Genomic DNA, 22,581 nt, shown 5'->3' on the forward strand with positions numbered 1-22,581 from the left:
CAAGGACCGGCGCTGGGGCCGCTCGGGGCTGGCGGGGGCTCACGGCCCGCGGTGCCCGGGCTCGGCCCGGCGGGGATGCGCGGAGGGCGCGCCCGTTCCGCGCGGGGCTGCCCGCGGTGACGTCACGCTTACTTTGCATATTCCCTCCCAGCAGCCCTCGCGGGTGTAACGGGGGCCCGGAACGGGGGGCAGAACGGGGCGCCCCGGTTCCGGCGGGGCGCGGAGGGCGCGGGGCGGGCGGGGGGCACAGCTGGGAGCGTGCAGGCGGGAGCGAGCTGAGCGGGGGGACTCGCCGTGAGGCTGGCGGTGGCCCCGGGGCGAGTGCTGGCAGCGGCGGGTAAACCCGGTCAGCTTTGCGCAGTGGCAGTATCGTAGCCAATGAGGTTAATCCGAGGCGCGATTATTGCTAATTGAAAACTTTTCCCAATACCCCGCCATGACGACTTGAAATATAGTCGGCATTGGCAATTTTTGACAGTCTCTACGGAGACTGAATACTCTGGTGAAAAATAGACTAAGACTAGCTCCGGTGATTGTATTGTGCTGCGTGGTCTTTACCTGGCGGCGGGAGGGGGCTCTCACGGAAGGTAATACGGCTTCTCTTCTTTCAGCGCTGCCAGGGCTTGCTGCCGCTAAGACCGCGGTTTAATAAAATGAGGGCGCTCCTACGTTGAAAGCTCCTTTCTTTTTTTCTCAGTTACTGAAAAAGGAATCGGTCAGTGAAAACGGAAGTGGAGTGGCTTAGGTGTTGTAGAAAGATTTCTGGAGTAGCTCTTGCTGAGGAGAATCCTTAGGAGATTAGCCTCTCAACAGGCAGAGAGGAATCTAGGGGGAGTGAAAGTCTGAATCGTGCTTCCCCAACTGCAGGAGTCCTCTAAAACCCATTAGAGAACACTTAGTGTACTAAGTACTGTAAACTCCATTTTGTGTGCAGTTCTTTATTGACATCACTTGCTTTAAGAAAAAAAAATGCAATAGAAAAATGCTCCTTATTGTCAAAAAAATCACAAACCTTTGCTCTGGAAAAAGCAGCTGCTGGTGTCAACTCCTATTATATAAGTAAACTGCATCCTTTCCTAATTTGCAGCAATTGAATAGCTAGGCAGACCCTACGGAGGGAGACTAATGACCACTGCACACTGGCCCCGCTGAGGCTCCGCTGCAGCTGGGAGCAGCTGCTCTCCGTCACTCTGTGTGAGTGAGATGTACCTCCTGGTGCTGACAGCTTGCCTCTGACATTCTCTGTATGGGCACAGAACCAGATCCACGTGTGCCATCCCGATGCTCCTACCCTGCCGGTTAGACCTTGAGCTGGGCAGCTGCTTGAAACTTCGGTAGAACAGAAAGCTTAGTAGTGAACATCAGTCTCTTAAGAATTACTATTATTTTTTAAAATAACATTCAGTCATGCTGGGGTATTATACACAACAGTGACCAAGAGTGACAGTGAAACCTCACAGATTGCCTTTGTCCCCCCCATTTGTTCCTATTGCCAGAAATATCAATTGAAATCAAACTCTGAAGCACAGGGATGCCATTACCCTTTGGCAGAATAAGCCACACTGGTAAATAGCAAAGGCATATGTAGTTTGCAGTGAGTCATACACTTCAGGTAATTTCTTGATTCTTATGAACTGTATTGATAAGTATTGGATTTATCACTTGATTGTTTCTCATCTTTGCTGCCAGAATTGTCTGTGGTAATGCCTTGGTGTGGTGCTTTCAATCTGCATTGCAAAGTCACGTCCTACATCTTATGCCAGAAACCAAGCTTGTTCATTTTGCTGTAGCAGATCCTTTCAACAAACATGAAGTTGAACCTCGAATGTGGGAGTTGCATGCTGTGATTTACTGCTATTGCCTGAAGCCCAAAGCTCTGATTGAAAATTTTTTCCTTGCATTCACCTGAAGAAAGAGCAAAATCCCCTTGCATGATGTTCATGTGGCACAGCACAGAGGGCACACACTGCAATGAAGGCACTGTCATTGCTCTGCAGTTTCAAGCCACTCTCTGGAAAGTGCACAGGTAAGTTCTAAACATGCCTCACAGGCCAGTGTAGCTTTATTTCTCTTCTCTGACACAGATTGAAAATAACAATGCTTTTCTTCGCTGGTATTATGAAATGAGCTTGGATCACTCCTGTTTGGCAGCCAGTCTGAAATGACAGGGCCCAGGAGGACAGTTAATCCATCAACTCTGAGGGTCTTGTGTGTGGTCAGTGGGTTAAGCTGCCCTTTGAGGGACTTGGTCTGTAACTGGTAAATGACTCTTCAACAAGAGGGAAAGATGCCTTGAGCAAGTACTCTGGACACAGATTGTGTGGAGTTAGGAATACTCTGAACATGGATTGTGTGGAGACAGGAAGCCCTAAAGTTCAACATTTTGTTGATGTTAACTCACTGTCTAACTTCATTTCCAGTTCCCAGCCCTGTTTCCCATCTGCAAATGGGGGTGGTAACTTCTTGTTACACCTTATGTGAAAGACAAGGGTAGATCAAAATGTCTCAGCTACGGGGCACAGCATAAGAAGAAGGCCTGTGTATTTCTAGTAGCAAGCAGGTGTCCGTGAGTCAGGGAGAGTCTGAGCCAAAGAACAGGTAGATGATGGGGAAACAGGAGTTCAAGGCTTTGGGAAGGACAGAGCTTGAGCCCACAACACTGACAAGTCGCCTTGGCAGCTGGGGTTTTAACCTGCCCCTGCTCCCCCAGCTCTCATGGGAGGGTTAGGGACTGGCAATTTTAAGTAAGAAATATCAATGTGTGAATAATTCAGTTATAAACAGCACCTGGCTGTGAGCAGCTTGCTTTTAAAAGCAGGCTGTCTAGAGGATAGTATCACTCATGGGACAGCCCTGCCTTCCCACCCCACCAACACTTTCAGTGCAGTGCAGAAGCCATAGGCAAAGCTTTAGAAACAATTACTTTTTTTTTTTTTTTTTTTTTTTTTTTAACACTGACCATCTTAGACACAACCATTTCTTGTGGGAGCAACCCTAACTGGTTCTGTGACAACTTAATTCCAGCCCTGAGACACAATAGAAACTGCTTTCTTGATTTACATTCACTTTCAGACTCCCAAAGGACACAGTAGGAAGCTGAAAATAAAAATGGCATACCAGGCTACAATATGAACAGAGCACAGTAGGCACTTTATTTATGCAGAGGTAAAAATACAACCCAACTTGTGGCACATGCTTGTCACATGTTGGTGGAGGAAACATACAGACCCCAGGAAAGGACTCGTTTCTAATGACTTTACATCTGCTCTGTGACCAGTCAGCGCTAGTGGTTCATGTTGCTCCACCTGGGGATGCACATCCTGATGTTGTCATTGTATAGCCAGTGATGGATTTTGAGAAAATTTTAACAGTCCCTCCAAATAATGTTTTACATTTTGCTGAGGGAGACCAGCAAGGGGGATGTCAGGTGAAATCTTTGGCATGGATAGTGAAGCATGCAATGAAATCTTTACTTACATTTGTGTTGTACTTAGATCTCAGTAAGGACATTATTTTCTGACAACTGTATTTGGAGTAAAAGCTGGAATTAATTTCTTGGAGGTTTTTGACTATTCATAAGCATTGGCTGGGATGAGGGAGGAGATATTTCCCTGCCCCCCTAACGATAATTCCCATTAAAGCATGACTTAACACAGGAAATAATGATGTCTGACTTGTGCTAGCAGGGGAAACTGGGCATGTTTGTACCTAGAGAGTGAAAAATGCAGCACTGGAGATTGCTCACAGCTGACCTCACGGTCTCTGTTTAATGGAAATACAATTCTGTAATCTCAGCTCAACAACAGGACATGTGCTGTTCAGTTCTGGGAACATTCTCTGACTCGGTAGTAATTTTGTAAGGAAAAGAGCTACAAGAGTCATGTTTCCTGGATCCTCGGCAGTTCCCACACTGATATTTTTTGGTGTATCTCTCATCAGATTAAGAAGTGGACATTTGGGCTGAGCAACTGCATTTACTGCCATGTCAACTTGGCTGGAGCACTGTGGGAAACAGTAGCTCTGGTGAGGGTTGAGCTGTGCTGTGGCTCAGACAAAGCGAGGACTTTGCTGCCTTGGAGTTGTTTTATAGAGGCTTGAAAGGAAAAACACGTGGGAAATGATGGTTCAAGGTCACCACATGAGAAATCCAGGAGGGCTCTTATAGTCTTTGAACACAGCAAAAGAGAAGTAGCTGGTGACTTTCCTTTATGGTGGCCACAGCGTATGGAAAATTGCTCAGGAAAGGTTTCTGCTGCCCAGCTTCCCTGGGATGGGGTAATTCAGCTGAGGCTCTGAAATGTTTGAAGGTTTTGGGGCACAACTCTCCCGCACCACCCAGCCAGCCCAGCGCGGCTGCATCGCTGCCCCGGGACATTCCTCTGGGGAAGGTCCTGCTCCTGCAGGGAGCAGCGCGGGGCTCGTGTGGCGTTCGCGCTCAGTCTCGGACGCGCGTGGGGCCGCCGGCGAGCGGGGCAGGCCTCTCCGGGGCAGGCCTCTCCGGGGCACACGCCGGGCGGCGGCTCCGGGCGCTGCCGCCCCGCCCGGCGCTTCGCGGGGCCCCGACCCCGCGCCCGCTCCGCGCCCGGGCCGGCGGCTCCCGCGGCGGCCGGCAGGGGGCGGCGCGCAGCGCGCGCAGCGGGGGCGCGCGGGCGGGCGCGCGCGGGGGCGGGCCGGGAAAGTTGCGGGCTCTGAGGCGGCGGCGGCACCGCGGGGCGGGAGCGGCTCCGGCGCGGCGGCAGCGGCGGCACCGGGCACGACGGCACCATGGACGACTTGGGTGAGTTCCGAGCCGCGCGGGCTCCCCCGCGGCGGGGGCCGCCTCCCCGCCGCGCCCCGGGCGGCGGCGGCCGCGGCCCGCCGGCCACGCTGCGCCCCTCGGCGCCGCGGGGCTCGGGCCGCGCCTGTCGGCGTCCGGGGACGTGTCGCTCCCCGCGCAGCGCGCCGGCCGGCCCGGCTCCCCGCGCCCGGGCCCCGCGGCTGGGCTGTCCCGGGGCCGCCGCAGCCAGGGCAGGCGGTGGCTGTCCCGGCCGGGAAGGGCGCCCGGCGCTCCTGTGCCCGGAGCAGCGTGGGGCGTACTCGGGTTTCAGCAAACATCTCCTCCCTGCCCCGCCGCAGCCTCTCCAGCCTGTTCTTGGGCGAGATCTGAACTTTGCGCGGGTATGGAGTGGGGAGCCCTGCGGGGATAAGCGGAGCCCAGCCGCGCTTGGAGCTCATCCTCGTCCTCCCTCTGCTTCTCCCAGGTGTGCTGCATTATACGGTTTCCCGAAACCATGTAATGGAGAAATGTCAGGCAACTGGTCTCAAGGGAAGGATCTAGAGAATTTGAGTCCTTTGGGACCAAGCCGGAAAGGGTGTGGATCTGCCAAAATCCCTTGTGCTCTGGGAGGCATTAGGACGACTGAGTTCCGCTTATGAAACCGATTAAATCAGACACTGGGGAGGGGCTGTGATCCGTTACTTCCATCCTACCTTTAATAGAAACCAGACGTTCTGTTGACATATAGTCCCAAGAAAATTGCAGGTTTATTTCTGGACCTGGAAGCTCATACTACGGTGATGGCATAAAGCTGGTGGTCACACCTTCAGAAAATAGACTTTGAATTGGGCTAATGATAAAACTTAGAGGGTAAGGAGTCCATCTGCTGCGTGGCTTTCTGGTGAAAGGTGTGCCCATGGAGGATTCATCCTTGGGGAGTGAGACCTTCTGCTTGAGTGAAGTAGCTCTTGGTGGGAACAGAAGTAATTTCTACTGCAGCTTCTTTTCATGGTTATTGTTCAAGTGGAGACAGCTCTGTTTACCTTTTCTCATATCCCTCATTCTGGTTATCTCTTGGAGATTTGGTGCGAGTTCCTAGCATGTTCAGGAATGCATTGCTAGTCAGAACAGGATTCACCCAGTCTGTGTATTGACTTGATGGGTAGCCCTTCAAGGTGAGCATACAGGTCAGTGTAGAGCCAGTTTAGTGTCTCACCATCAGTAAACCATGGGAGCCTCACTGTGCCCACTGCAAGAGCTGCATTCCTAAACGTGGTAGTGTGACTTTCCAGCTGTTGGAATAGGCTGCTGCAGTCCCTTAACATTTTTTCTTTCATCTGTAGGAGAATTAGAGGTGAACTGCTAAGAAATTGTGAAAAAGATCTGAAATTGTGCCTGGTTTGTTTTTCTGAGCTCTGAAGAGTATTTGGACAACCAAAAGTTAGACCTTCTAATCTGAGCAACTTGATTTCATCAAGTCTTAATTACACTGCGTCTGTCTCAATTTTTGTGCAGCCTTTCAGACTGGACAAGATCTAATTAACAGTAGGCAGCTGAACAAAAAAGTGTGACCTTTTCTCTCTCTAAGCTTTTCTGTGGTGTACAGAATTCACCATGGAAAAGCACACCAGCTGTTTTTCCTCTGCAAATCATTGTTAGCCCCAAAATGGCTCACTTACTGCTCTAAAGTCATTCACCTTGGGATCACACATAATGGAACTGTGCTGTGCTGATACAACTCCCCTGAAATAAGTCAGACTTTCGAACTCAAGTGAGAGTTGTTTGTTTTTCTTTCCTCATTATCTATGGGTGGATTATCTGAGTTGTGGATTAACTGTGCCATGGATACAGACGTCTGCACTGGCCCTGTCCAGAGTCAAGCTGGTTAGGCAGGACTTGTTGGTTCAGGCACACTGCCATGTGGGCAAAGCTGCTCTGCTTCCAGGGACAGTTTTGGCCCAAAAGGAGTTTGATATTGAACTGGGACTTGTAGGTGCAGAGTTGATGTCAAGTTAAATCAGCTCAGATACTTCCATACCTCGCTTCTGAATCTGTGTGGCACAGAAATGAGCAGTGAGTGAAGGGCCTTGCTGGGCATGAGTGAACCCCTAACAGAGACCATTGGTGTGTCTGTTCTTAACTCCTTGCTGTTGTCAAAAATCTCCTTCTTTTTCCTAGAGCTGGAGGATTTGATCAGTCTGTACATGTCCAATGTAAAATGGAGGTCCAGAAGTATCTCAGTTTTGTTCTTGGACTGGAGAGTTTATGAAACATATGAAAATGGATTTGTCTTGCTTTGAGGATTCATTTGGAGTTGAGAAAAATCTTTGTTCCCTTTTTACCCCCTCCCCCAGTGTTGAAGAAGCTCCCACAGGAAACTTTCTGCAGGCTGGAGCTGTGCACCCTGTTGTTCTGGAGGAGCCTCTGTGGCACAGGACACACAGTGCTGGGCTGGATGTAAACTAGAACAGCCCGTGGTGGGAAGGGGGAGGAGAGCAGCTGGCCAGGCTTGTCCAGATCGTCTCCCTGCAGCCTCTCTGAGGAAGCACATTTTGCGGATGTGCTTGGAGTTTGACAGGAAGTTTGCTGAATGAATTTGCTGTCCTGCAGTGCTGTAAATTGGCACAGCTTTGTCCTAAAGAGTGAGAACCCAGATTTGGGGCTCTTGTCCCTTTCAGGGGATTGCCAAAGCACAGCCTGTGCTTCCAGCACACAAGTGATCATCCACACATACTTGCTTCAGACAAGCTGAGGCACTGAGATGTTGGGTTACTGGTTTGGTGGTGCTACCTTGTCTAAGTAGTATGAAGGAACAGATCCATTAGGATTTGCTTGTTGCAGAGGAAGAAACCTAATTTGTGTAAACTGTTATGTATTTATGGTGACAGGAGTAGGAGAAGAGAAACTTTAAATTTGCTTTAGTCAGAATACTGTTTGATTTTGACACCAAAGGTTTTTTACTGCCTTTTTTCTGGAAGGGTTATTTGCAAATACTACTGGGAAACCTTTTCGTAACTCCAGACAGAAATGGTGTGGCATTTAGAAGCTTTCATTTGATGAAATTCTCACTTATCTACTGCTATTAAATTTTTTTTTGTTTGTTTGTTTTCAAAGGCTTCAGATGTTTTTAAACTGGATTTTTCAATTGAAAACAAAACAGCATTCACTGGAACTTGTAAAAGGTGTTTTACAAAGAAGCTATATCTGTTTAATGGGGACGTATTTATGGCAGTGTTTTGTCTGTCCACGTCAAACTAGATTGTGAGCTGCTTTTTTTAGGTGTGCTTGCTCACTTCTAGAAGGATTTTTCCTTTGCATAAGGTTTTTCTAGCAATGTGACTTCAAAATCCTGAGTGCATAGTTCAAGGGCACAAGAGATTTTGCTTTATTAGTTGTTTTCCTCTGTTTTAGGAACTCTAATCCACCCTCTCTTCAGTGCTTAATCCTCTCAAGATTGACTTTAAAGGGAGCAATCTTGCTATTGATTTTTCATGGGAGTGTGGAGGGAGGTGCATGTGTTTCCATCTGTCATCTGTCCTAACATTTGGAAGATTGCTGTGCTCTGCAGGGCGGTGCTGTCTGTCCCTTTCCAGAGGGGGATGCTTGCCTGTTTCTGACTCAGTTCCTTTAGTCTGGGAGTCATATGCTGTGGGATTTAGGCTCACTTGATTTAAGAGTTTGCTGTGAAATTGCTTATGGTCAGCTACGCCCAGGAAATGGTATTGGGGGGAAGCACTGGTAAAGTAATTTGGTGCCTTGGTTTTCTACTGGCTCAGATTTCGGAGTCCTTCCTGCTGCTGGGCGAGAAGACTGTAAACAGAACGAATGCTCTGCACAATGGGGTTCTGACTTGTTTCAGCTCCTTAGCTGTTGTGACCCCTCGTAAAACAGGGACTTCATTGTCCTGAGCAACTCAGACAGGGAGTCCTCTGCCTCAAGCAGTGTGGATGCAGAGAGAGGCTTCTTTTCTTGTTGCTCTATTTCCACAGAAAGGCTGGGCTCTGTGCTGTCTTTAGCTCCTTTGTCCCTCGCTGGGAGAGGTCAACTTATCCTAAGTGTTCAGCTGCCCTCCTGGTTAAAACTGATCCTCCGACACCATCTCTGCCACTGGAGAAACAAATGGGAAACTTCTCATACATCTTCATCGCTCTCTCGCTCCCCTTTTTCTTTCTTTCTTAGGGAATCACGATACTTCAGTTTCTCTGGACCCCTTTTTCCTCACCTCTTGCCCTTTGAAGTCTATCTATTATATGAAACAAGTTGTGAAACTGTAGAAATGACAGCTAAAATTTTAAAGTCTGGCAGCAGGACAAGGACTAATAATGCACTTCTATGTAGATCATCTGCTGTTCAGACAGATAAATCCCTTATACTAAAGCGCTGTAACTAGAGGGGTGAAAAGCCTGTCCATGGTGACAAAACAAATCTGTTTGACTCAAACTAATGTGTTAGTTGTGATACCCAGAATCTGATGCAGCTTTGGAGACAGCCAGAGCAGATTCTAAGTGCAGTTGTATGTGCTAATGGAAAATCAGTGTGAGTGAATAGGATCTTTGGTCCCAGTTTCCTGCTCTGGTCTCAGCCTATGCTTCCTTCTTTGTGTACTGATCCTGTGTGTTCCTTTTTGTCTGATGCGGAAGCTGTTAATGAAGATGCTCTTCTGCTCCAGCTGCATGAAAGTGAGACATTGTCTGTGGGAAGCTTTCTCACACTATGATAAAGCCTGTCCTAACTAACTGAGGTTTAGTAACAAACCCTGGGAGTACAGGTCATCATGACTATTAAGATATTGCATTTTAAAATGTTAAGTAGGGAACTGTCTCACCTGTGGCAGGATTACTACATCCAGTAGTGCAGGGTAGAAGCAAGAAGTGGCACCATTACTTTCCACTTTGGTTGAAGTTGAATGGGTTAGAGAATAAGTTGTGATATCAAATTGGTTTCACTTGATTTAAGTGCTGGCTGCTGAGGTGTTCCCTGTGGCCATCTCCCTTGCTTATGTCCACAATAACTGTTGGACAGTTAACTGCATCAGCAAGCTGATTCTTCTCAAAGTCATTTTTTTACATGGACAGTGGACTGGGAAGTGAGGCTACCTCTTTCAGCGATGGGTTATGTTTAATATAGCATAAGGCAACCATTTCTCCACAGCCTCAAAAATGTACCCTAACTTAAGGCATGTTGTTTCTCTGTCTGTGAAACGGGTAATTACTTCTTACCTGCAAAGTGTGGTTATGTTGGTTGAGATCTTTGTGTTTCTGAAATAGCTTCCAGCTGAAAAGCTTCTTTCAAGCTTTTCTGGTCACCATTGCTGAAAAAGTTTACAGTGTCAAGTTTGAATTAGATTTACAAGTTTTTATTCCTTTCTCAGCCACGTTGAATATTCCCTATGTGCCTTTCTGATTGCTCATTTTTTCCTTACCCCCCGTTATGACAGGCTGTGAGTAGGGAGAAAAGATTTTCTTTCCCTTCCAAGTTCCCCGCAGCAGTTCTACCCTAGTCTTTCCCTTTACCACAGAGCGTCATGAAGTCATTCAAGGAATGTTGTGTGCTAAAGATATACCATAAAAAATAGGAGATGGCCGATGACTTCCTCATATCAGTTTTAGCTGTTTTTCACATTCATGCTCATTCTCTTTGCAAACGACCCCAGAGCAGCAGCAACCAGCTAGCTGGGGACAGTCTCCCTCAGCTGATGGGTGTTAAATTCCATGCTTTCTCTTCTGTGCATGTGTGTTTTTAAATCCCGATGAAGCAAACAAGTTGAACTGGCAACTGGAGTGCTGTGGAACAAGTTTGGTGTTGGTGTTTCAGTTACAGGAACTGGGTTCCTGAGGTTGTTTTTGTGCTGTTTAGCAGTCTGGTAAACTCTTTTTTTTACTCACACAAATGCAGCTTTTTCTTTTAGCAGACAGTAACTATTCTGAATTTACATGGGAAATTTATCTAAGCAGTTTGAGACAACTGTAAACTGAGGAGCCAGAAGAACTTATGGCAGGCCACAGGGGGAGGCAGCCTGCATTGTTAGTGCTTGGCTCCTTTCTCCCTGAGCTGGACTGTCTCTACACTGTGAACAAGTTCAGTTCAAGTTATTTAAATGATGATGAGGTAGTCTGAAGTTGTCCAGTGCAGCTTGTCGTGCCACTTCTCACAGTGTTCTTATTACCATGAGCACATCTGCGAAGATGGCTCTGCTGGGTGAGGTACGGAGTGGCTGGCTGGCAGCATGCAGTGGAGTGTAGCTTGATTTCTTGTGGTTTTTTACTGTTTATTGCATGTGTTTAAACCTCTAGCATTTTGCAAATCATTTGAAGAACATAAAAAAAAGTAAATGGCACTCCAGGGAATAAACCTTCTGAATGACACTCTGCATGGGGAATTGTGCTTTAAATGGCTCAGCTATAAATCAGACTGTATGGGGGCTCCAGGAATAAACCAGTCCCGTGTTTTTGTCACAGAATTGAGCTGGCAGACAGAATTAATCTGTCTGTGTCTGTCTAGATGCCTCACAGGATCTTGCTTTATTTCCATTGCTGAAGAGGAAGGTCAACCGAGAATTTCACTTTGTGCTATGGGGAAGTTTGTGGTGGTTCAGGGACTGCGGTTAGGCTGAGTTTTAATAAGAGCAGGAGGTGGTAAAAGAAGCCAGAGGTAGAAAAGGTCATGGGCAGGAGGGCTGTAAATAATTTGCCGTGGCTTAGGGGCTTAGTATTCCCTTGTTTTATCCTCTTTCATGGTTCTAAACCAGTTCAGGGCTTCTCTGTGAAAAGGTTGCTTTTGGGTTGAAGCCACTAATTTCAGCTGGGTCAGGCAAAAAAGCCTAGGGCTAACTGCATGTCAGTTGAGGTTACTGGTGCCCCATGAGCTGGAATAAGCTGATGGCTTGGCTGTTCTCTGTTGCTCATCTTGTTTTACCATTAATTGCATCTGTTGCTCCCTGTTTCTCAGCACCACTAGCTGCCTTGGGACTAGATTTGGGTTGTTGGTTTTTTTTTGGTGTTTTTTTTTTCTTCTTCTTTTTCTGCTAGCAAATGGCCCCTTTTGGACAGAGGAGATCCCCTAGAGTAAGGTGCCTAGAGTAGTACTTCTGGTTTGAAGCTCCTGTTCATTATGGTTTTATATGGGAGACTTTTTTTGGGCTGTGTAGGCCTGGTCAGACAGTGTGACACACAGCTGGAACTATTCTGCCTGGCTGTGAGCAACTCCAGCAGTTAGACAGGATCCCTGCAGAGAGCTGGAGCACTGGGGGAGGGAAGAAATGCCATTTCATCCACGTCATGAATCTCTTATCAGTGGCCAACTCAGTGTTGTGAGTGGGTGAGCTGCACTTGAAGAAGCTGCCTTTTATTTCTCTTGTGAAAGATGAGGAGCTCAGCACTGTCAGTCAGGCTGAGAACTGTAGAGTGGCTATGTGGAGTTTGAGATGAATTTGTCAGTCATATTCTTATAACCCTAAACTTGTAGTTTTCAATCTATCCTGTTTGTACTTAATCTGAGATTTGCTGCTTGGCTGTCCTGAGCAGTTTGCTTGGGCAGTGCATCACAGCTGCTCTGGCATTCTGCTCCTGTACTTCTTAACTGCTTAAATCCAGTGCCTCCAGCACCTCCTGTCTTGGGGTCATGCTTAAAAGCCTTGGTGTGAATTAGAGAGAAAATCTGTTAGGTTATCATTCATTTTTCTGGTAGGGTTGGTTAAGGGCTTCATTTGTTGGATGCTACTTTCCCATCAAATGTGAGGGAGAACCCTACTTGAAACAGATCACCATGGTATGGCTGTGGTGCTGTGAAACTCTGAGAGCTTCTGGGCTGTCTGGATCTGCTGGAGGCCCTGCTTGTATTGCTTGGGTCTGGAAAGTGCTGTGTGTGGGGTGGGAGAGCCAGTGGGCTGCGAGGCATTCGGGGGTGGCTCTGGTGTGGTCCTGGCCTTGCAGGGTCGGGAGGCTGCTTGCTGGGGAGGAGGGGTTGAAGGAAGGGGCTGGGGGTGGTGCAGAGAGGAAGCTTTATGTAATTCTTGGCTGGCTTTTGAATAATTGTTTTAATGAAATGGAATGCAGTGTATTCAGTACTTGCTTGGCAGAAACAACGTTTTTTTTTTGTGCTGTTTTCTATATTGGAGGGGGAAAAGGAGTCGGAGTTGCTCTGTTTTCCAGCTGCTTTAAACACTCTAGGCTTGGATTTGTCAGAAAGATAGAAGTGGAATATTTTTCTTGGTGAGGGGGCAGTTGCACTGCTGTGCATGTGTGAGACGTTGTCTTTGTACATTGGATGTGTGAGTGGCAGAGTCTGGTCCCTGGGTTTCTCTGAGGGCTGTGGATGCCGGTGTGGTTGAGGTGGAGCAGGTTAATTTTAAAGTACCCAGCAGTAATGGGATGTAAGTGATGTAAGTGCACGTCCATATAAAATATGTGTGCATCCAGGTACTTGGTAAGAAAATTCATCTCTTTTCCTCTGTGCCCTAGTTCAGGGCATAGCTGGGAAGAACATGATGAGCTGAGACAAAGAAGTCAACTTAATTTTCAGTGAAGCAAATATGTAGGCACTGGGAATCTTGACTTCTCTAGACTAGTGCAAAACAGTCTCTCCAGTTTTCTCAGAGGATTGGTGACTTTTATCATAGGATTGGTGGAGGGACAGTCAGAGATCATGCTGAAAACCCTTTTTTAGAAAGCAATTTGAAGAAGGATTTATTTCATGAACCTCTGAAAGGGAAGTTTATTCTCATGCTGCTTCTATTTCAGTATTGCTGCCACTTCCATTTTTGGTCAGTGCTGGAGATCGGTCTCTCTTAGTCATCTCTACCTCTCAAAAATATACTTTCTTTTTAGTCTTTGTAATTTTTTCCTCAGTTACTCTTTTCTGCAGTCAAGAGTTCTCTTGTGAGTAACAGCCTTTGGTTGATAGAATAACATTTTTCTTTATCAAATAACAGCAACAACTTGTGTTCAGGGCACTGAGATGAAGAAGCTGTCATGCGTTTAATTGCTTTACTAATACTGCTCTTGGTAAAATATCCTCACTGTTTCTCTTGCTGCTGCTGAAACAACCAAGAGACTTGTGACTGGTACTTGTGTCATGATACCAGATGACAGGTACAGTGATGGGTCATCTACCTTCTCATGTAGGAGGAGATAAGAAAACCTTAAACATTCTCCAGCTCTTCTCCATCCACTGGCTCAAATATACTCCAGATCTAAAACTGTTAGTTTTCTATCTAGTTTTAACAATTTTCTTTCTTGCAGTGGGCCAGTGTCATGACATTGTGAAATTCTTGAGCCACATTCTTCTGCCAATGCTAAAAAAAACCCCAAAAAACACCCCTAAGTCAGAGCTCTGCAGCTACAGAGCCATCAGTAGTCTCCATCGAATTGCCACCCACATCTCCCAGAGTGGACTGGGGGACCAGTTCCCACATTCACTTCTGAAACACTGTCCTCCTTTCATTCCCAGAAGCTGTTTTTAAAGTGAAAAGAAGCTGCTTTAACTAGATTTTTAACCATGTGCTTCTTGGCCCCTTGTACTCTGTTGTCTTTCAAAGCTGTTGCTTGCCCACTATCTGCAATAACTTGGGTTATTTTTAAGTTACAGTGCAGTGCTCATCAGACTGAAAGCTTCATTTTAAAACTTTCTCCCTATTATAGTTATAAGTAGTACCAAGATCCACATGACTGAAAAATGTGAAATATTTTGTTGTCATTTCCCCCTGCCCTGTTCTATGAGTTTACATTGTGCTTTTGGCAGCGCTTTGTGTAAAGTCAGTTTTTGTTGATGACTTACACTTTTTGGCTTACAAAGATTTTGGTGTTGCTTCCAAGTCTGCTCCCACCCTGTTGCAGAGAACCTTCGCAGAAATGAAAACTTCTTAAAAGAAACATCCACCATTTTGAGAGTACTTCCTTAATAATTAGATTTTTAACAAGCCAGTTAAACCACATTTGACACAAGTTCCCATTTTAAAAGAAGGGAAACAACCCACTTCAGAGTGGTTGGCAGGTCAAGCCACAAAGTCTTTATTTATATCTCAATATAATAACTTTTTATCTGGGTGAGATTTGGTGGGACTCTGTATCTCCTTACGACACAGGCTTTTAAATCTTGATATACCTTGGTTTTTTAAGGCTAGATTTGCATTTGTTGAATATTATTTACATTTATGCTTTTGGGAGCTATGCTTGTTACTTACTGAATGGGAAGTTGCTGAAGCTAATGAAAAGTATGTGTTTCAAGGTCTAAAATCTGCCAAGTCTGCATTCTGATATCCCATTTAAGAGCCTTCAGGATAGGAATGCCTCAATAAAACTGTACTAAATATGGGTATGATTACAGAGTCTCTTTAGTATCCCCATTCTTTATTACTGGAGTCCTCCTTTTGCTGGTAGCCAGGGCACTCTACATCTCATTGGCAGAATTTGTGCTTCTAATGCTTTTAATGAATTCAGAATTCTTTTAATGAATTCAGAATTTACACTAGTATTTCAGTCCTTTATTTCATCATCTTTATGTGTGTCTCAAATTTTGTAACTGGCACTTTGCCTAGATGGGTCTATATTCAGATCTGTTTATGCCGCCTGGATAGGATTTCCACAGCTTAAAAGATGCTGGTTTTCCCCCCTCAAGTTCCATGTCCATTATTGCATAACCATGCAGATCCTGCTCTTCCCTTTATTGGTAATAGGGTCCACATGCTTTCCTGTTTCTGTTACTTTTTAAAAGGCAGATAATTAACTTGGAATGTGCAAGCTCTGACAGTGTTTTGTCTGCTGCAACTGTGTCCAAACGCATTTTTACATAAGCAGATGGAGAGGATCACAGGGATCCTCAGCAATGTTGTTACTGGCTGTGTGTTACCTGTGTGCTGCTGGGGTGTCAGAGGTGGTGGTCCTGCTGCTGCTGAACGGGGAGATAGCTTTACTTTTACTAATCCTTTCTCCTTCTGTGTTTTCTGACTGCTTGGACATAGCCATTCCTGCTGACTGCTGTGTTCATCTCTTCCCTGACCCAAAAGAATACAGTCAGCTTTTTTCCACTGGGTGTATATTCTATTGGACTGGTTCATAGAGGGATCTTGTGAGAGCCAGAGCTTGTACAAGTAAGTGGCAGCAGCACATGTCTGGAAGAGGGAGTAAAACTCCATTTTTGGCAGCGGTGAGCTGTTAATTTGCTTTTCTGCATCTTATGAAACTGTATCCTTCACTCCAGGGTGCTCACTGTCCAGTGGAACTCCTGTGCTCCTGTAGACCCTGATGTAACATGTTTTCCTTCCCTAGATGAGTTAGAATCAGCACTTACCAAATTATGATCTCCAAGTTGACAAGTGCTTTACAGCTGTTGCGAGGGGTCCCCTTGAGAGGTCAAATCCACGCCCTTCTCATTTCCACCTGAGGGCTCTGGAGCACAAGTACACCAGGATTGCTGCTGCCCAGAGATTTGGAGACCACTGCTGTGTGTTCACAATGTTGTGATTTGCCACTGTTGATTTCACACTAAGGTACTGCTTAGAAGCTGCTTGGAAGAGTGATCCAGCATGTGTTGTAACCTCAGTGCTTTTTATGACAATTTTCAGTTGTACAAATTTCAACCAAATACGAATGCAGGGCTTAAAAAATGCCCTTATCTGCCCTCTTTTCAATGGGCATGTATGGGCATGTAAAGGGTTGCTTGTTGTAGCTGGGTGCTGCACACCTCTGCATTGAAGCCTTGAGCTTTTGTTGCCAGAGCTGTGGTTTAAAATCCAGTGTCTTGTTTCCTGCTGGTTCTATTCCCATCCTTGGACTCTTTTGTCTAATGGAGATCTCCTTTGTACCAGATTTGTCAGATGTTTGTAGAATAGCAGCGCTGTGTTTTGACCTAGTGCTTGTGGGGTAGCTGCACTCTGGTGTAGCAGGAAGGGTCTGGTTCCTCAGATAGCTGGCTTGGCTGAGCCCCTCTTCCTGTAGCAATACAAGGGAGCTGGTATTTTGTCCAGAGGCCTTGGCCCTGGAAATTTTCCCTGAGGGGTCAGTTCAGTGGCTGCTTGTTTGGTGTTTGTGACCATTTAATTTTTGTTTTGGCAGTGGAGAGCAGATCCTGTTGGACTTCTAGAAGCTTTCAGAGAGAAGCCAGCAGCAAATGAAAATTATGACATGCAAAAGGAGGGTTAATGTAATATTTTGCATGTGTAAGGATAAATAAAGGACCGAAAAAGACAGTGTATTGTTTACTAGTGTTTTTGGGTTTATTAAGTTTTTTTTTTCCCTATCTACAGTGTTGGCTAAAATCCAGCCTAGGTCAGTAGTGAGGTGTTAACTGCTTAGTTGTTTGTGCAAAATGTTTACATTACCTCCAAAGTGTTCCTCCCTCCAAACTGTCCAGGATGCCATTTCATTCCTGTTTGTACAGAGCAATGTCCCTTGCTTTAGTCTGAACCAACTGACCTCCCTCCCAGAGACAGCTGGGTCAGGATTGGCCATTTGCTACTGCCTTTGTCTGGGACTTCCTGGAAATGCCTGAGGATGTGTTTGCCGTCAGGCAGAGATCAGAAATAGATCTTGCATAAGAAGAGCCACTCCAGGAGAAGACTGTCAGAGGTTGTACTTACACTCCCTGAAGTCCATGTACTTACCCTCCTTGAAGTCCAAAGCTGTTTCCAATTTCACAGCTGACACATAGGGAGAGAAATGGAGACTCTCTAATTTGTGCAGATAGTTGTTCCTTGTCATCTTTTACAGGGCTAGGTATTACTGCCTGTTGAACACCAGTCAGTTTGCTTCCAAAAGGAGAGGATTCTGACAAAAGACTTGGTGGAAGGTGGAGCTCGTAAGATTAAGGCTGAGAAATTCCAACTTCAATATTTGTAGTACAGGCCTGAGAGTCAGATTTGCTTTCTATTCTGATATAATATGGACTTGCCATGTTATGTTGGGCTGTTCAGGCTTGCATCTCAGTTCTCTATTTATGAAAGGTACATTTCTTTTGTGCTGTTAAGGAAGTGCGAATATTAGGGTGAGGATTCTGATTTGTGAGCCTCATTGGGATTCAGGTGCAGTGGCTGCTGACTTAAGTGCCTGCAGTTGCTGCAGGCCACAGCCAATATTCTATCAATACAAAATGGAATATGTGGAGATTTAGGTTTAGGGTGTGGAACTGCGACAGCTGTGACTGAAAAATGTGACTCAAAAAGGCTTCCATGTGATAAATGCTGTAACTTGTGGGTGGAAACATCATCTGAGGACAGTGGTACTTAAATCATAGCAGTCTGAATCCCTGGAGGACAGGAGCTGGAGTACTGGGTAAGGCTGGTTACAATTTATGTATCACCTTGTGATCCTTCTCTTGTGCAATTTCCAACTTCTATGTCCAGTGAAGCAGAGCCCAGCTTTGCTCTTAGCATTGTGCAAACGTTGAGGTCAGATCAGCTTTTGCAGGCGCTGTGTCACAGGATGTGCCACAGCTGTGATGTACAAACCCTTGACAAACTTTTCCTCATTCTCCTGAAGATTGTTCATGGGTAGCAGTGGAAGAATTTTTTGTGCTTACCCAGCTTTGGAAATGGTTTCCTATTCAGGACTCTGACAGCCCAGTGAATCTAGGTAGAAAGGAACCACACAAAGGATTATTTTCTATTTTGGCTTCACACAACCATGAATCTCTAAATATATTCAAGGCTTGCGTAGCTGGATCTGATAGCTGTGAAAGTGAAAATATTTGTTTGGTAAGGAACATGGAACATGAATTCAGTTTTTGGCAGCCCATCTTAGCACAAGGTGTTTCTTCTTGGCATGAGCCGTTTGCTGCTCACCACTATGAACAGAGGTGTTGCAGGGCGGCTGCGACTGTGCCCTGTGAGCTCTGCAGTCCCAGTTATCAGCAGGGACACACAGTGATGGCACGGGGCTTGGGGTGGAGCAAGATGGATTTATTCCTGGGCTCCCAGACAAGACTTGGGGGGATGAACAGAAGTTTTTATACAGCAGCTCAGGAGTAGGGGTGTAGGAAAGTGAACCAGTGAGGATATGGTAAGAGAGGAGTATAAGGTGGGGCAAATAGCTTATGAGCCTGTTAGGGAAAATGGGGGGAGAATAATACAAAGTAATGAATGGGGTGTTGGGGGCAACAAGACAGACACAGAACTCTCTGGAGAAAGGGGTAGGGATAGGGGGGATTGATAACTTGGAAGGGAGGAAGTTAGGAAAGGGCTTGAGAAATTTAGCAACTGGGGAAGGGAATTAGGTAGAACAGAGAGCAAACATGGATTCAAAGCAAAACACACCACAACACAGAGGGAAGTAAATACAAGATGTCTCTTTTCACTTCAGGTGTGGAGAAAACCATGCTATAAAAAAGAAGATGCTTTATGTGGCAGGAAATAACCCTTCTCTCCCTTCCCACCCCCTGATCTAGCACTTCTGGAAATGAGAAATAAATGGGAGGACACACCCTTGGGAGGGAGCAGCCTCTGAAAGTAGCTGTCATAGTGCTGCTGCTTAGTTCGAGTGCTCCTTTTGGAGGCAATAGGTGCAGAATACAATAGCCCCCCCCTTGCTGGGCTTGTATGGCCTTGCTTTCCTCTATGCTGTCCTTAGATCTTCAGTGCCAGTAAGAGTTTGTTCTTCCTGGTGTTTCTGTTGCCAGCTTTTGAATGTGATAGGCAAGGCAGTGGAGTGGACAGCCGAGGTTAATTTGCAAAACTACAAAAGGCTACACTTGGTTTTAGCAGCTTTTTGTCTGAAAACCAGAAAACGTATTCAAACCGTATTTTGTTTCTCTGGAGCATTTTCTGTTCTGGAAAGGGAAGGGACTTGAAGTAGGAATCACTTTCAGGGTGAGGATGCTCAGCCCATTGTGACATATTGAGGAATATTTATCTCTGACCACAAAAGCTGTTATGTACCTTGTGGGACTTCTGTTATCTCAGCCATCTAATGAACTGTTCTGAGACAGTGGAAAGGGTATGGAAGTTTTGATCAGGAAGTTGGAGAAAGGCAGAATAACTGTGTGTTTCTCTTTTTGTAGGTGGTGGTTCATTTCTCTCACTCAATTTAAGCTGGAGTCTAGTTTAGTGTTCAGAGAGCTAAGTAGAAAAATTCTGGTCCTATGGGAAAACCATTTGTGGTTCCTTCACACAACTTGGACTGTAGGCCAGGTAGTGCTGTGGATTTATATTTTCATCAAGGAAACTGTGCTGACTCAATCTTTAAAGCACTTGTGGTGTCTCTCAGCCAGCATGCTGAGCTGGTGATCCCATGCCCTGTGAACCAGTTAAGATTAGGTTACCTCCCTGCCTGCTTGGTGATGTGAACGGAGCCAGCAGCCAAAGGATTTCCCAGCCTGTTGCATTCAAGACATCAAGAGGTGGATCTGAAATGCTCCCTCAAGGAATGGAGCTGTGACTCCCAGGGACTGCTGGTGTCAAGCTGCAGACTGGTCAGCTGGTTTTCCTGCAGTGTCGTTGTGCCCTTGAGAGCCTTGCAGCTGCTGGGCTACTCAGGAACCTGCTGACTGCACGTGATGCTGCCCATTGCTCCAGCAGCCTCACCTGCAGACAGATCCACCCCTGCAGCTCGGGCTGTCACATAAATGCATTCGTTTGCAAGAACATGGTGTGGCCAGGAAGGCTCTAGTGGTGACATTAATGGTTTTTCAGCACATGTACACACAAATAACCCTCCTGCCCATCCGAGGGATCTAGTGGAAGGTCTGAGCTCACATGATGGCTTCTGTTGGGTTTTTATAGCATACAGAGTTGGCTTGTCTTCAGTTTTATGGTGAGGAGTGTGTCAAAAGCTCACTCGTCAGCTCAGCAGCACAAATGAGGTGTCAGTAGGTACACAGCGTGTGCAGCCCTAGGGACTGAGCCGTGTCACAGTTCTGGGGCTGAAAAGCCAAAACAAAATGTCTGTGTAGGCTTGGGTGGAAGTGGCAGGTAATGTGAGGGATGTCTCCAGAATAAGGAGCGTTTCAGTTCAAGCTGTCTGCTGGCTGCATCTTTTCAGGCTGCCCTTTTTTCTGGTCTGCATGTGAGATACAGGCGAATTAGAGGAATCTGACAGGAGGGTGGGTGATTTCCTTCAGCTGATGGCAGGATGGGCTGGATTTACAATTTGTCCTCTGGCCTAAGTTTTGAAGGTGAAAGTAGAACATTTCCATTTAAAGCAAAAATTTTATTCACTTACCTAAACAAGAGTTCAATTCTGCCATTGGTCTTTTTAATATATTTTCTAAAAGCTACTTAGAATGATTGGAGCTGTGCTTCCAAGAAACCTAATGAGTTTATCTAAAAAAATTGAAACCAACACCTCAGCAAACTTTTATTGGATTAGTACATTGAATTAGTTTAGAAAGTGTCTGATGATCAGCGGGGCAAGTTCCAGGAACAGCCTGGGTTTGCATGCTGGGGAAGGGAGGATCCCAGGGCCTTTCCCTTATGCTGGCAGTGCCTGATGGTGTCAGCTCTGCTGGAACTACAGCCAGAGCACTGCAGGGGTTTGCAGCTCATCCCCAAAAGTGCAGTGAGTAGTTACTGATAAACAGTTCCTGAAATTGCTTCACACAGGCTGTATTTGCACACTCTTTTACGACCCCAGGCTTAGGGTGGTAGTAGTGCATGTTAGTTGTGACCAGTTGGTTGGCCACAAGCTCTGGAATGAACCCTCCAGCTTGAGTCTCAGAGGTTGGGAAAGGAAGCCGCAGTCGCTGCAGACCACATCTCACACTGCAGCGTCTTGTCTTTGTTTAGATGTTGCTGATAGTGGTCAGAGCTGGGTGCATGGGCTGCTGAACTGGGCAAGGCTCACTGCTTTGGCTCTCAGTACTCCAGTTCTGGCACAGAGAGGAGTCCTGGTGGCTGCCACCACCTGATTCCAACAGCAACTCTGGCTGCCACGGGATGAATCCTTGCTCAGTTTGTCTCTGCAGCCTGGGGTAGCCAGGCGTAACTGCAGCTGGGAGGTTGCCTTTGCTATTAAGCTTTTTGGGAGCACCCACACAAGTTTGTAAATTGATGCTACAAATGCAAAGTTTTGGTAATTTTAAGGGGCAATTTTGGTCTGAAAGTAGAGAGAAGCTTCAAAATTTTAATGGCTATTGTCTTTCCTGTAATTTACCATTCCACATACTGACCCTAGTTTGGACATTCTTTTTTTAAAGCAGTGACACAAGGCATGACTTGCAACAATACCTTGATAGTGAGAAAGCACAAGGCTTTAAACATTAGTACATTAAAGAGAGAGCCGAGTGGTTTTACTGATCCTGCAATCTGAACTTCCTCTAGGCAGGTCTGGGCAATGTGAAGTAAAAGTGGCTGCTCTGTACTGATAATCCAGCAGTTATTAGGTCTGGTAAATGACTTATCTTTTGTGCCTTGAATTTTTGTGTATCTTAAAACAATTTGCCCCTGCTTCACAAGAAAGCTGAGCACTTTTATGTGTCCTGTGTTCTGACCACCTTCTTGACATATTGGTTAAATTTTGGAAAACTTCTAGATGTCATCTCCTTAAAATGTCTTAGACAGTAAACCAAACTATTTTACATGCTTTCTATATATATGAACTGGAGAACTTGAGGATTTTAAGAGCATATAATTGCACTTTGAGTTTTTAAGGTCTCATTTTGAATGCAGTCTTTGTATTTTATTGCTTTTGTAGTTTCTGATCTTTTTGCATTTAAAAGCATTGATTGGACTATAGTGCTTTAAAAACCTGTTAGTAAATGTCTTTTACCTGGAAGTCAATACCTGCCTTTACCTATTCATGATTTTCCTACTTCTGATAAGGTTCTGCCATTTTGCTGAGAAAAATCAAAATGGGAATTCCTGCCCTCAGTGTTTGGGGCTCCCCACACCTTCTGCAGTC

At 45.9% G+C, this 22,581-nt stretch overlaps 1 protein-coding gene and 1 non-coding gene across 2 annotated transcripts in view; both read left to right on the top strand.

Annotated features, from left to right (window-relative positions):
* Nucleotides 1-349: 349 nt before the first annotated feature.
* LOC116184202 (U4 spliceosomal RNA) lies at nt 350-490 on the top strand. The gene has a single exon (XR_004148958.1). It is a non-coding gene; the product is annotated as a U4 spliceosomal RNA (small nuclear RNA).
* Nucleotides 491-4,666: 4,176 nt separating this feature from the next.
* PXN (paxillin) overlaps nt 4,667-22,581 on the top strand; it is a 43,963-nt gene continuing 26,048 nt past the window's right edge. Inside the window, exon 1 of the mRNA XM_021549839.2 lies at nt 4,667-4,777. Within this exon, the coding sequence (XP_021405514.2) occupies nt 4,765-4,777 (13 nt within the window). The 5' untranslated portion in view covers nt 4,667-4,764. The remainder of the gene's footprint in view (nt 4,778-22,581) is intronic.

This window comes from Lonchura striata, chromosome 18 (assembly GCF_046129695.1).
Source record: "Lonchura striata isolate bLonStr1 chromosome 18, bLonStr1.mat, whole genome shotgun sequence".
In the NCBI taxonomy this organism is placed as follows: Eukaryota; Metazoa; Chordata; class Aves; order Passeriformes; family Estrildidae; genus Lonchura; species Lonchura striata.